Source organism: Mus caroli, chromosome 11, assembly GCF_900094665.2.
Source record: "Mus caroli chromosome 11, CAROLI_EIJ_v1.1, whole genome shotgun sequence".
Taxonomy (NCBI): domain Eukaryota; kingdom Metazoa; phylum Chordata; class Mammalia; order Rodentia; family Muridae; genus Mus; species Mus caroli.
Window position 1 is genome coordinate 46,607,019 of NC_034580.1, and position 15,244 is coordinate 46,622,262.

The 15,244-nt window shown below is 41.7% G+C and overlaps 1 protein-coding gene across 2 annotated transcripts in view; it reads right to left on the reverse strand.

The window, feature by feature from the left end:
• Sec24a (SEC24 homolog A, COPII coat complex component) overlaps positions 1 to 15,244 on the reverse strand; it is a 65,805-nt gene that overhangs the window by 20,328 nt on the left and 30,233 nt on the right. For both annotated transcript variants that reach the window (XM_021175567.2, XM_021175566.2), the window contains exons 9-14: positions 13,103 to 13,212; positions 9,973 to 10,085; positions 7,746 to 7,864; positions 3,545 to 3,600; positions 2,260 to 2,466; positions 1,130 to 1,250 (exon numbers count right to left, since the gene is read on the reverse strand). In XM_021175567.2, the coding sequence (XP_021031226.1) occupies positions 1,130 to 1,250; positions 2,260 to 2,466; positions 3,545 to 3,600; positions 7,746 to 7,864; positions 9,973 to 10,085; positions 13,103 to 13,212 (726 nt within the window). The remainder of the gene's footprint in view (positions 1 to 1,129; positions 1,251 to 2,259; positions 2,467 to 3,544; positions 3,601 to 7,745; positions 7,865 to 9,972; positions 10,086 to 13,102; positions 13,213 to 15,244) is intronic.

A 15,244-nucleotide genomic window follows, 5' to 3' on the forward strand; every position in this document is an offset into this window, starting at 1 on the left:
ATGCTACTCCTATAATAGTGCTATAGTAAGCGACTTCTCTACTTCCCTTATACCAATTAAGAGTACAATGTCATGTGTAGTGCTGTATGATTTTGCTCCTAGCACTTGGGAGCAAGAGTAAGAAGATCTCTATGATTTGGGGGCTGGCCTGGTTTATACAATGTGTTCTGGGATAGCCAGGGCTATGTGAAGAAACACTGTCTCATTTTTTTAAAAAAAAGCTGGGCATGGAGTCTGTCTCATTTAAAAAAAAAAAAAAAGAGCTGGGCACGGAGTAAGCTCCAGGACAGCCAGGGCTACAAAGGGAAACAGTCTCGAAAAATCACTAAGGAAAAAAAAGTACAAGAATTATAATAGATTAAAAAAGGTACAGGCTTTAATAGACTAAAGTGTCTGATAAAGTGACTGGTCAGCAGGAGACCAAACATGGTGGCACATGCATATGGTTTCAGTTACTTGAAGGTGTATTATGGTGGAGGGCGGGAGTAATTGCTGAGGCCAAGATCTGGATAACACTAAGACTCCATTTCATAAATAGAAAACTGGGCCAGTGGGTAAAGGTGCCTTCCACCAAGCCAGATAGCCTGAGTCTGATTCCCGGACCCAGGTGGTAGGAGACCCAAGTCCTGTAGGGTGTGACCTTCACACCTGTCACACCTGCCCACATGTATACAAACATAAATAAATGAATGTAAAAAATTAACTTAAAACAAGAAAGAAAGCTGAAACGACAGCCATGGCAATGAATAAGACTAACACTCCCAGAGAATAAGGCTTATCTTCACCTGCTTCTCTACTCAGAACACTGTTACAACATCATTCTGATATTTATTCAATAAAAATCCAAACAGACAAACAAAACATTAAATAGAAGTCACTGCTGGGTGTGACAGCACAAGCCTGTAATTGCGGTACATGAGAAAAGGGGCAGGAGAATCAGGACATCAGAGCCATCTCTCTCGGGACCCAGAGGAGCTCAAGGTCAGCATGGGCTACCTGAGACTTTGTTTCAAAACAACAACAACAACAACAACAACAACAGGAAGGGAGGGAGGGAGGGAGGGAGGGAAGGAAGGAAGGAAGGAAGGAAGGAAGGAAGGAAGGAAGGAAGAAAGGGGCAAGAACATACCTAGAGAAGCCAAATCCGAATACTGTCCACTGAGAAGGAATAAGTCAACAGCTGCTTGCTGCCCAGAACAGTCCAAGGCTAATTTCTTATAGAAGTCAGTGGATGGTGTCAGATGTATTTCCTATTAATTGTAGAATATAAGGAGAAAATTTTAAATTCATCAAAAAATAAATACATGGTTAGGGTAATACTACAGTGCTAAAGTACTTACTGAGGGCTTATGTTTATTCTGTTTACTATTAAGAAGAAATACTTAAATAAAAAAAGAAAAAACCTCTATTACTTATAATAATTATTATTAATTCTGTCATAATAATTACATGAAAAGACAAAGGTAACTATTATTTACACTTTAGCCTAATACATTCTCCATCTGATGAGGACACGCTAATGATGCCTATGTGGCGTGTGGTTGTCTCTTCATCTACAGAGGAACAGGAGCTAAAGCATCCGTTACTCAAGTGCACCCTCCCTATCTCATAGGCATTAGAACTTAAGCTGTCTGGCATGGCAGGAATGGCATGGAAACTATGTTATATGGTGGACCTGCTTTTCTCTTATCTTTTAGGAAATGCAAATTCCTAACCCTCTTACACAAAAGCTCAGAACCAATCCCTGGATATTAGGCTGTTAGTCTATCAAATTATGACCATTTTCTTTTTTCTTTTTATTTGGTTTTTTGAAACAGGTTTTTTCTGTGTATACCTGGCTGTCCTAGAATAATTCACTCCGTAGACCAGGCTGGCCTCAAACTCATAGAAATCCAATTGCCTCTGCCTCCTGAGTATCGGGATTAAAGGTGTGCACCACCACGCCCAGCTCCAAATTATGACCATTTCTAATGGTCATTTTGGTTCCACTTTGCCCCTAGTAAATTCTCTTAGTCTTCCAGACTCTCTCATCAAAGCCAGGTTGGATTTCCAACAGCCTAAAGTACTAAAGATGATAAAGCACAGATGTGTCAGGCAGGTATAAAAAATAATAGGACAGTTATGTGGAAATACACGTGAAACCCTTTACTCATTACTCCTCCTCCTCCTCACAGCTGAAAAAATAAATCAAATGGCAACAAGTTCTCTGGTTAAAGGGACAGCTCCAGCTAGCCCAGGCTATGCTCCTGGTGGTCTAACCTTAGCAGATGACCTTTGGTTGGGTTCCTCTCGTGGTTTCAGGGCTCCTACACCAAGCGTTGGGAGTTGTGTTTGGAAGACAGACATTCGACCACCAGTTGGTGATATCAGCTTAAACGCAGCCTGAAGTGCAGGACCCAAGGCACTCTGGGTCTCCAGTGTCTTAGTAAACATTTGTGGCAGTGTTTTCAGTAAATCTTGGACAAGCTTGTGAAATAAGCAAGAAGACTCAAGAATGTTACAATGAAAATTTTTTCATAATATATTATTATTTAATATAATAGACAGGACATTGAATCATGATGATGGTCTGAGAATCTATGGACAGTACAATAAACAATGAAGTTGGTCAATGACAAGAAAGCCATTTTAAATAAACATTATAAATTGGCAAGCAAGACATCAACACTGGGGCCTTACAGTTCTTGCACATGCAATAGTCTAGCAAGACTGTAAGTCCAGAATGTATGCAAAAGAACCATCACAATTTAGAAAATTATCTATTTTAATGCCATGAAACATGGCTTTCTCTATCACCTTTACAAACTTTATTCTTTTAAGTTCCAAAGTGAGTTTAACTTTTTCCTGTTGCAAAATCTAAGATATCCAGTAACGATGCTAACTAGTAGTATTACTACAAAAGAAAAACAAAGTCAAAACCAACTGCCTATATAAGTTAGGTTGTACAGATAAGAGAATTAATGGGGAAAAATACGTTGTGCTACAGCACAGTCTCCACTGACAACAGTGGAGAGCACAGACTTGCTAGTTAAATGTTACCCTACGGCATATATGCAGGTACAGGGTAGACAACATCCCCCCTTCAGACACATTCTGTTCACCTCTCACTGTATTATGTCATGGCAATTTCCAGGCAGGTAATAAGAGTTTCTTCTGAACTGACCCAATGACACTCTGTGAATCAGAAAAGCAAAAGCACTGAGAGCAGCCTGGCTATGTGCTTCCGCAGTGACCAGCAGCCTTCTTTCAGCAACCCTCCCTCTCCCCACACGGCCTGGCCTGCAGGACAGGCCTCCTCCAGGCGCTCTTCCCTTGGGAAGAGACTTGACTTCTGCTCCACCACAGATAACCTGCTGCCTTAGAGTAAAAACAACCAGTACAAGGCTGACCTCAAGAACTGTCCAGCTACTGAACGTAAACTAAGAGTAGATATAAAGTGCTACATAGCCTAAAAACATCAAAGAAAAGCAAAACTTAAAGTTTATTTCAGAAATATGCATTCAGTGTTACAGTTAAACATGGCAGGTAGGAAAGCACGCCTTACCTCTTTACTTTCATTTAAGTTTACTAGTAAGTTCTCTGGCATAGGTATAAAAACATCTGAAAGAGTAAAGAAGCATTCATTTTATTATTTATCTTTCCTCTTGATTTTTTAAAAAAAGATTTATTTATTATCATGTCTAAGTACACTGTAGCTGTCTTCAGACACACCAGAAGAGGGCATCAGATCTCATTACAGATGGTTGTGAGCCACCATGTGGTTGCTGGGAATTGAACTCAGGACCTTCGGAAGAGCAGTTGGTGCTCTTAACTGCTGAGCCATCTCTCCAGCCCCTTGGTTTTTTTTTTTTAAAGATTTTTATTTTATGTGTATGAGTACACTGCACAGATAGATGGTTTTGAGCATTCATGTAGTTGTTGGGAATTCAATTTTTAGGACCTTTGCTTGCTCTGGTCAACTCCACTTGCTCAGTCCCTGCTTGTTCAGGCCCAAAGATTTATTATTATACATAAGTACACTGTAGCTATCTTCAGATGCACCCGAAGCGGGTGTCAGATCTCATTATGGGTAGTTGTTAGCCACCATGTGGTTGCTGGGATTTGAACTCAGGATCTTCAGAAGAGCAGTCAGTGCTCTTACCCGCTGAGCCATCTCGCAGCCCCTCTCTTGATTTTTTTTTTTTTTTTTTCCCGAGACAGGGTTTCTCTGTGTAGCCCTGGCTGTTCTGGCACTCACTTTGTAGACCAGGCTGGCCTCGAACTCAGAAGTCCTCCTGCCTCTGCCTCCCAAGTGCTGGGACTCTGAAACTCTTAAAGTAGACCAGTCTACCCTAAAACTCAGAGATCCACCTGCTTCTGCCTCCCAAGTGCTAAGATTAAAGCTGTGTGGTTATTATGCCTGGCCAAAAGATACATTCTGAGTATGACAAAGACAGCTGTGGGGTTGGAGAGCTGGGTCAACAGTTAAGATCACTAGCTGTTCTCCTAGAGGACCCAGCTTCAGTTGCCAGCACCCACGTGGCTCACAGTTATCTGTAATTCCAGTTCCAGGGCATCCAATTCTACTTTCTGGCATAACTCCGAAGGCACTTATCAGATCATACAGCAATGCTTTTTTTTTTAATCTGAAGTAATAATTTACTAATATTTTTGTCGTGCAGGCAAGGCTTCTTCCAAAAGGAAACTGCACAGCAGTGCCCCTATGGTCCTGCAGAAGCAGGGGAACTAGAAGGCACGCCATCACTTCAGGTGAGCCTCTTAGAATAGCCACTCTTTCATTTTCTTGTTAGGTAGTGTTTTTTGTTGTTGTTGGTTTGTTTAATTTTCTAATGCCCACATGCTGTGTACGCCGGTGCATGGGGGTGGGCGTGAAAGATAGTATAGAGTAGCATCTTCAGAAATACCATCCACTTTCTTTGAAACAAGATCTTTCACTGGCCTGGAACTGACCAATTAGGCTAGACTGCCTGGCCAGCAAGGCCCGGGGATCTGCCTGACTCTGCCTTTCAAACCTGTGATTCCAAGTACACCACCACTTCTGATGTTTTTTATGTGAATTTATGTGGATTCTGGAGGTGGGAACAGGTCCATAGGCTTGCAAGGCAAGCACTTTACTGACAGAGCTAGCTCCTTAGCCCCTCATTTGGTTCTGAGACAGGGTCTTACTAGGTAGCCCAAACTGGCCTGGATCATTTTTCTGCTTCTGTCTCCCGAGTGCTGAGAACACAAGTATATACTACAATGTCCAGCTTACAAAACACCGTTAGAAGGAAAAGAATAACTCCTGCTCAAGAGGCCAGCCTAGTGTGCATGAGATCTTGTCTGAAAACAAAAATGTTTTATTAATTTTTAGGACCTTCATAAAATTCCTTACTTTTTGATAAGTGAGAGAATGAACATGTAAATTCCTTATAATGCCCTTTCCCTAGTTTGATTTCATCAGAGAAAAGTAATTTAATTCCTAGGAAAAATATATTTTGAATTTATTCTCCATATTAAATTTATTATTAGCGTTGGAGTTACATCCCAGTAGGTTAAGAACGTTTGTTCTTCCAGAAGGTGCTAATTCAAATCCTAGCACACATGTCAGGAGCTTACAACTGCCTGTAACTCCAGTTTTAGGGGATCCAGTGACCCGACACTTTTGGTCTGACATTAGCAGACACAGAAACACATTCATGGACTAAATAAATAAATAAATAAAAACAACTTATTATCAGAGGCTAGAGAGATGGGCCAGAAGTTAAGAGCACTTCCAGAGGTCCTGAATTCAGTTCCCAGCAACCACAACCATCTGTAATGGGATCCAACGTCCTCTTCTGGTGTGTCTGAAGATAGCTACAGTGTAGTCATGTAAATAAAATGAATACACCTTTTAAAAAATTCATTATCAGATACATAATTACAAGCATTTCCCCCACACCATGGGCTGGTTTCCTCTATACATAGACTATTCCCTGGTAAACTGGTATTGTGTTTTTCTTTTGCAGGTTACAGACTAAGCCCAGGGCCCTGCATATGTTAAGGGTGCATTCTACTACTTAATGAGATCCTAGCCACCGAGCCTTTTAAGACAGGGCTTTACTATGTACTTCAAATTTCTACACGAGCTCCCAAATATTACAGGTATATGCTGGCATACCCACTAAGAGTTTACTTTTGTTTTGAGACAGGGTCTCACATATTCCAGGCTGTCGCTGAACTGTCGCTGTAGCTGAGGATGAACCTCAACTTTGATCCTTCTGCCTTTAAAAACAAAACTCGCCGGGCGTGGTGGCGCACGCCTTTAATCCCAGCACTCGGGAGGCAGAGGCAGGCGGATTTCTGAGTTCGAGGCCAGCCTGGTCTACAAAGTGTGCCAGGACAGCCAGGGCTACACAGAGAAACCCTGTCTCGAAAAACCAAAAAAAAAAAAAAAAAAAAAAAACAAAACTCAAAGAACCAACCAAACAAAGAAACAAAATAAAAAACAGGGCTTTACTATGTAGGCCCCGCTGACCTGGAACTTGCAAGCGGGGCTGGCCTTGAACTCAGTGATCCTGCTGGATCAGCCTTCTGAGGGCTGGGATTTACAGGTACTATCCCTGACCACCACGGGTACCATGCAGGTTTATGTGGTGTTGGGGCTCCATGAATGTCTGACAAGCACTCATTACTGAGCCTCTCCAGCCTCTCAGGTAGGTTATGTATATGTTTGTCTGTCTGTCTGTGTGCAACAGGGGAGAGGCAAGCAAGCATCTGGAGTTCGGAACCCAGCTTGCAGGAGACCGTGCTCTCCATCTGCTTATGTGGCTCCGGTGTCGGGCTCCGGTCAGGAGGTCTGCTTTACCTAGTGCAAGAGCTTTCAGTATTGATGAAAACCAATGGTGTGGTTTTGCTTTTCCCTCTAACTGCCTGTGTTTGGGGTGTTACTTGTAGGAAGTCATCAGAGATCCTCCTGCCTCTGTCTCCCCGGTGGTAGAGTTAAAGGTGCGTGTCACCATTGCCTGGCATATTTTTAACTCTTACATTTACTTTCTTTTTTTGCTTTTTGTTTTCTGCGGCAGGAGCTCACTACTTACCGCTGGCTGCCCTGGCACTCACAATGGAGATGAGGTCGGCCTTAGGCTGTGCCGAGTCGCCTGTCTCCATGTGCTACCATGTTTGCTTTACTTCATGTTCTTCAAACAGCCCAAGCTCACTCTTTTTCATGTCAGCCTTCCCTTGCCGAACAGCCTTGACATAATAAATCACTGGCTGCTTCCTAGGGTCTGCTTTTGAGCTTCATCGTCTATCTTTCACCCCACGTCAGTGGTAAACGTCCTTTGCTATCTATGTGGCACAGGCAGGAGCTCGCCCACACAGCGACACCCACAGCCCTCAGGTTCTTCCAAGGGAAGACAGCCACATCTCCCCCAAGCTCTAACATCAAGCTGACTTTATTTCCTTGCTCAGCAATCACTTCTCCTCCGTCAGCCTTCTGGTCCCTGATAAAATGAGACTGGACTTAAAGACTCTCATAACCCCAACAGTCTAATAACTCTCCACTCAGGACTTCTCAGCCTGGCCCTGTGGTACACACAAGTTTAAGGCCAGCCTGGGCTATTCAGCGGGTTTAGCTCTGAAAAAAACAAAACAAAACAAACGACTTCTCTTTATTATACTAGAGTCATGTCACACATTCCTAACACATCAAAGACCTCAGGAAACATTTCTGAAAGGGACAATTCTCCAGGAAGTTGAGTGAGTTTGAGTGTAACACATACCGTCAATATCTGAAACTATTAGCATCTGAGGCTGGGAGAGACCTTCCTGAAGACTGTAGAAATGGATAGTGCTATCAAATGTTATGAAACCGATTTTTGTCCTAGTGTTGCCAGGAAGCCTAGAAACAAATTCACAAAAACGTTTTAATCATTGTCCTCTCTCTCTCTCTCTCTCTCTCTCTCTCTCTCTCTCTCTCTCTCTCTCTCTCTGTGTCACACGTAAGCACACACTGTAATACTATCGAGTGTGGCCCAGCATACACAGGTGCTTACAGCAGCCAAGGTTTACCTGCTATGAAAACACCCTCTTCAAGTGAAAGCAAATAACCCATAAAAAGCAGCAAAACTGCAGCTGTTTAAAATCAGCTACTTCTATAATAAAGGTGTAAATTATCTTTAGTATATGTGAGTTTTTTAAAAACCTTGAAAATATGTACAAAACTGGGACCAAATTCAAGTTATTTTTATAAAGAATGCTTGGGGCTGGGAATTTAGCTCAGTGGTAGAGAACCTGGCAGACAGGTATAAGGCTCTGGGCTCAGTCTCCAACATCACAGGAAAAAGAATGCTTCAAAAAAAATTGTGATATAGCATTTTAAACTGCATTGAAGGGCTGGTGAGATAGCTCAGTGGTTAAGAACACTGACTGCTCTTGCAGAGGACCCAGTTCGATTCCCAGAACCCACATGATAGCTTACAACTGTCTGTAATTCCAGTTCTAGAGGACTGAATGTTCTCTTCTGACTTTCTCTGCCACCAGGCACACATGTGGTGCACATACACACATGCAGGCAAAACACTCATTAAAAAAAAAAGAAAGAAAAAAAATTAAATACAATGTAAATTTAGTTACTACCTCTATTTAAAACAAATACACAAACCTGTTCTATTATTTAATGCCTTTAAGAACAAAGAGGATCAAAAGTATCTTTTAAAGGACCCAACATACAGAACAAGATTTCTTAGTGGAAAGGAACAAGCTTCCAGCCTATTTCATCCTTGGTTCCCATGGATGCTTAGATTGTGAGATATACACACACAGAGGAGCAAGAACGCCCTTGGCCAATGTGAGGAAGTTACTCGGTTTATGGGGAAATCCAGTCTATCCTTTCTTATACTGAAAGGTCACACTAATTTTTATACATTATATATATCCTGTGCATATAACATATAAAACATAGCTCTCTTAAGAGACACAACTATGACAACAAATGGAATACATGTATACTACTTGAACTTTTACTCTAGCAAGCCTATGACACAATATTGGTTGAGACAAGTAAGAATAAAAAAAATAATAATGAACTAGGTGTTAAAAATCATACCATGGCTAGCACAGAGCTCATGTCTATAATCCCAGCACTCAGGAATCTGAGGCAGGAAGATTGATAAAAGTATAAGGCCAGACTGACTGAGGCCTGCCTTGACTATAGAGTAATATCTTACACTTTAAAGGCAAAATGCTATGATGGCCGAGAGAGATTTGCCTGAATAATCAAATGATCCTGGGTGTGATAATGCACACTTTTAGTCCTAGCAGTAGGGAGGCAGAGGCAGGAGGATCTCAGTGAGTTCGAGACCAGCACGGCCCACTGATCTACAAAGGGAGTTTTTTTTTTTTGTTTTGATTTTTTGAAACAGGGTTTCTCTGTATAGCCCTGGCTGTTCTGAAACTCACTCTGTAGACCAGGCTGGCCTCGAACTCAGAAATCCGCCTGCCTCTGCCTCCCAAGTGCTGGGATTAAAGGCGTGGGCCACCACTGCCCAGCTGAAACACTGTTTCAAAAAAGCAAAAAACAAATAAAGCAAAAACAAAAAAGAAGAAAAGAGTCAAGTGGAAAGGGGTGGGAAGGAGGATTCCACGGAGCAGCCCAGCAGCCTGCTGAAGGTGACAGCACCAAGGCTCCTCACAGTCCTCTTCACATTTACACAGGGTCAGGGAAGGCCTATGCTAACCCATTTACCTGATCCTTCAGAACATAATTATGTAAGGACCTTTAACAAAACCACTGGGTTTCCTACACCTTTAAGCCCAGCACTTGGAAAATAGAGGCAGGTAGATCTCTGAGTTTGAGGCCAGCCTACTCTACAGATCAAGTTCTCAGTTACCCAGGGCCACACAGAGAAACCCTGTCTCAACAAACAAACAAACAAACAAACTCCCAAAAACCTAACTTCATTTTGAAGACACTAGTTGTTTCAAATTAAGCTGAGTTAAGACACTTACAGATCCAGATTGTCTAACAAACTCTGGCAAACTGAATTCAAGTATCCAGTTTCTATTGCGTTGTGAGATACATCAAATACAAAGAGGTACACTGGAGGTTGTGGTGGTCGTAACTAGAAGGAAAAAGAGTTCAATTAAATATCCAACAGTATTAAATTTGTATTTATATGATGGGGTCACATACAACAAAATTACTGCATAAAGATTATAAAGTAGAGGCAGCAGATGGAAGCACTTCCCTGAGTACAGATGCACGTCCCACTTACACAGGGGCTCAGTAAGACCTAAGCTAACCTATGAAAGCAGTCCTTTAGAACATACCTACATACCTCTGAAAAAACAAACTGCTCATTTGAAGATACTATCCATTTCAAACGGATAGAAGAGAAGTGTCTAGCATAGCTCAGAAGAGACTTCTCTAGGCAGGAAAGAACATACGCTATGACAGGCTGCTGGCAGTGTTGGCAATGCTCTTAATGTGCAGGGTGTTTTGTTGTGTACCATGTGCACACAACCTGGAAGGTAGAGGGGATTATGGAGTCCCTAGAACTGGAGTTACAAGATGGTTGTCAGCTCTCATGTGGGTGTTGAGAATCAAATCTAGATCCTCTGGAAGTCGACCAGTGCTTTTAACCCGTGAGCTATCTCTGTAGCAACTGATGTTACAGCCTTGATCCAGATAGTACTAACACAACTGGTTACTTCATAATTATTTGATAACATACACATTTATGTATGGTTTGTCTACTAAGCATATTTCTTCTTTTTCTTCTCTTCTCCTCCTCCTCTTTAACGCATTTCAAGACAGGGTCTCTATGTAGCTCTGGCTGTCCTAGAACTTGCTATGTAGAACAGACTAACTTTGAACTCAGAGATTTACCTGCCTCTCTTTTTTTTTTTTTTCGAGACAGGGTTTCTCTGTATAGCCCTGGCTGACCTGAAACTCACTTTGTAGACCAGGCTGGCCTCGAACTCAGAAATCCGTCTGCCTCTGCCTCCCGAGTGCTGGGATTAAAGTTGTGTAACACCACACCCAGCAGATGCTTGGGTTCTTTAACTTTAATTTGACAGAGAACTATTACTAATAACTTCAGTGACTCAATTAAAAAGACTGACCCCTTATAAATTACATAGTAAAAGAGACTAAATCTCACATACAGGTTAAAACAAAACAAATATATATATATATATATATCTCACTTGAAGTGCTGCCAGAGAAGCATGAGGATCCAAGTTTAATCTCCAGAACCCATGTGAAAAGCCTGGGTTGGGGCATGAGTTTGTAGCCAGAGCTAAGGAAGCAGAGAAAGGAGGAACCCTTGGGCTTTCTAAGCAGTGAGCCTAGCCTAATCAATGACTCCCAGGTCAATGAGAGATCCTGTCTCAAAAAACCAAGGTGGGTGGCTTAGTGATACATGCATTAAATCCTAGCTTCTTTCAGGAGGCAGAGGCAAGTAGACCTCTATGAGTTCAAGGCCAGTCTGGTCTCAAGTGTTTCAGGACAGGTCAGAACTACATAGTGAGACCTTATTCAAACAAAAAGCTACTAATATGATGGATAGCACCTGAGGCATGATACAGGGGCTTACATGCACACACACACACACACACACACACACACACAGAAGAAGAAAGAAATATGCTCATTAGACAAGTTAAGCTGGTGTTACATGTTAGCATCATTTTCATATTCCTTTTTGCTTAAATGCAATTAAGGCTCAGTAAAAGAGTATCTAAAGTCAAGAGACCTGGGCTTTTTTTTTTTTTTTTTTTTACTTTATGTATATTTGTGTCTGCATGTACATACATGCACTGCTTGTATGCAGTGCACAAAGAAGCCAGAATAGGGCCTCAGATCCCCTGAAACCACAGTTACAGGACATTGTGAGCTGCCACATGAGTGCTGGGAACTGAACTTAGGGCTTCTGCAAGAGCATTCAGAGTACTCAACCATACCCTCTTTGTTAATGACTTCTTTATTTTTATTTTATGTATATTAGTGTTTTGCCTGCATGTGTGATTATATAAGGGTGTCAGACCCCCAGGAAATAGAGTTACAGGGAGTTGTGAGCTGCCTTGTGGACGCTGGAATTGAACCTGCATCCTCTGGAAGAGCAGCCAGTGCTCTTGAACTGCTGAGTCATCCTTCCAGCCCCAAAGCTCTTAGCCCCTAACATATCTTCAGCCCATTTTTTGTTTGTTTTTGAAGATGATTTTATACAGTCCACACTGGCCTAACTCCAGTGTAATTCAGGCTTGAACTAATCCTCCTGCCTCTACCTCCCGAATGCTGAGATTACATAGCATTATTTATTTATTTATTTATTTTTATTTTTTATTTTTTTTTTGGTTTTTTGAGACAGGGTTTCTCTGTGTAGCCCTGGCTGTCCTGGCACTCACTTTGTAGACCAGGCTGGCCTCGAACTCAGAAATCCGCCTGCCTCTGCCTCCCGAGTGCTGGGATTAAAGGGTGTGCCACCACGCCCGATAGCATTATTTATAAAACACAGAAGTCTGATTTAACTGAGATATAAATATGATCCCAATATTATGCTGCAAATTCTTGATATAGATGAGACACTGAAGTAGACCTTCCCATACACCTTTACTCTCTGAACATTGTAATCTAACTGCATGTGTGTATGTGCATGGCATATGTGTATGATGTGTGCGTGTGCGGGTACCAGGACCAGGTGTTCCCCCTGCAGCTTTGTGTGGGTTCTGGGAAGGGGACTCAGGTCATCAGGCTTGCACAGCAAGCACTTCTACTTTGTGAACAAATACTTTCTCAGCTAAGAAAGAGAACTTTGTTAGAAGATATTATATAATTTTAAACTGCAGTGTGATGGCTGGGGGTGTGGCTTGCAACAGTAGTCACATTACTTGGAAGTCTAAAACAGAATTATAGGAACTTTGAAGCTAACCTCAGCTAACCAGCAACTACCAGACAAACCACAGCTACACAGTACATCAAAAACAAACAAACAAAACAACCAACACACCCTGCTCTAGAAAGAAAGAAAGAAAGAAAGAAAGAAAGAAAGAAAGAAAAAAAAAAAGAAAGAAAGAAAGAAAGAAAGAAAGAAAGAAAGAAAGAAAGAAAGAAAGAAAGAAAGAAAAGGGAGCTCACCATGTACTCTGAAGGAGCCATAAACTCAATGGTAGCATTCTGGACTTCAGGTCTTTTGTGAGGTTCTCCATAAACTCTGGTTAAAGGGTTGTACATGAATTCTTCAGGAACTGTGCAAAACAAAACATGATTAATAAAAGGATTAATTTAATAACTTGCATTTTGATTTTTATTAATTTAGGTGTTGTAATTAATTTAATCCTGGTTAAAAATAAAGGAACAAATTGATTTTTTTTTTTAAAGATTTATTTATTATATATAAGTACACTGTAGCTGTCTTCAGACACACTTTATTTATTATATATAAGTACACTGTAGCTGTCTTCAGACACTCCAGAAGAGGGCGCCAGATCTCGTTGTGGATGGTTGTGAGCCACCATATGGTTGCTGGGATTTGAACTCTGGACCTTCGGAAGAGCAGTCGGGTGCTCTTACCCACTGAGCCATCTCACCAGCCCCAAATTGAATTTTTAAAAGGGTTCTATTTAAACTCCTCCTACAATATACGGCAGCAAAAGGCTTCGCAGACAACCGCAATCACTGTGACGTTCCCAGCACCCAGTGTCCTGGCTAAATCCTTACGGCTCATTTCCAAATAAGCTTGAAAAGATGATTAAAAACTCAACAAATGCCAGTTGTTTTTCAGAAATCTCCCAACTGTAGAGAAACTGACCTTTGACCCAGAAGGCTGCTCCCAGACAGTCAAGGTGCAGCTGTTTCAGGGCAAAGCCAGGAGGGGTCAGCAAACTTCACTAGCACCAACTGCTTTTGTACAGCACCAAGCGCCTCAGTGAACTGAACTTGTAATTCCCTATGCTCAGAGGATATTAGGTATTAGCTGTCATTGAACCTAGTTTCCCAGTAAAAAAAAAATCCAAACAAACAAACAAATCCATGAGGTGGTGCATGCCTGTAATTGCACCATGTCAAAGACTGGGCCAGGGGATCACCACCAAGTTAGATGCCAGACTAAGCTACAGAGCAACAAATACCAGGCCAACCTGGAGTACAGTGGTAGTCTTTGTCTCAAAGATCAAACAAAGGTCCAGCAAACGGCTCAACAGGTAAGTGTACTTACTTCCTGTCAAGCTTAACCTGAGTTTGATCCCTGGCACCCACACTGTGGATGGAGAGAACTGATTCCTACCATGTTGTCCTCTTACCTCCATGTGCATATTGTGGCATACATACCCCACCTCACAACACACACACACACACACTAAAGAAGATAGCAAACCACAACAACCACAACCAACCTAAAATGGCTATGTACTCAAAGGCTAAAACTAGTTCATTAAGTAGCTCCACAGTATATACAGGAGGCTACAACCTTTATCACAACTCCACTTGTGCATCACAGCACATACACTTCAGATTTTAAAGGGGAAACGTAACACTACTTTTTTTTTCCTGATTTTTTATAAAGTAGGAAATATACTTGGTTTTGTTTTGTAGCCCAGGCTGGCCTTGGCTTCCACAAGGGCTCCAATTACAGGCATGTGATACCACTCTTCAACTCTAAGTGGAATTTCTTCCAGAAAGACATTTAAAAAGTTCCCTTCTCTCTGCCTTTTTGAGTCAAGGTCTTATGGAGGCAGCCCAGGTTGGCCTTGAATTCTCTGTATAATACTCAGGAAGACCTTCTGTCTCTGCCTCCCAAGTGCTAAGAATTCAGAGTGCTGCTGGTTATATGATATCTTAAAATATAAATTATAAAGTAGTTCCTGAGAGAGAGCACCTCGTCAGTTACTGATCACACTGTATTCAACTATTGAGTACCGTCCTACTCTGTTCAACAGCAGTGAGTGACAAAAAGCAGCCGTTACTCTATAGCTATTTTCTTTTATCCTAGGAGGAAAAATCACACAAAATAATTTCAAAATAAAAGTATTTCTGGCTGGAGATAGTTTAGCTGGCAGAGTGCTGGCCTAACACGGAGGAAGTCCTGGGCTCAGTCCCCAGCATCTCATAAACTAGGACTAGCAGCGTATGCCTGTAACACCAGCACTCAGGAGGTAAAAGAAAGGTTTCACAAGTTCTGGGCATCCTAATCTTTTTTTGTTTGTTTTTTCTTTGTTTGTTTTTGTTTTTGTTTTTTCAAGACAGGGTTTCTTTGTATAGCTCTGGCTGTCCTGGAACTCA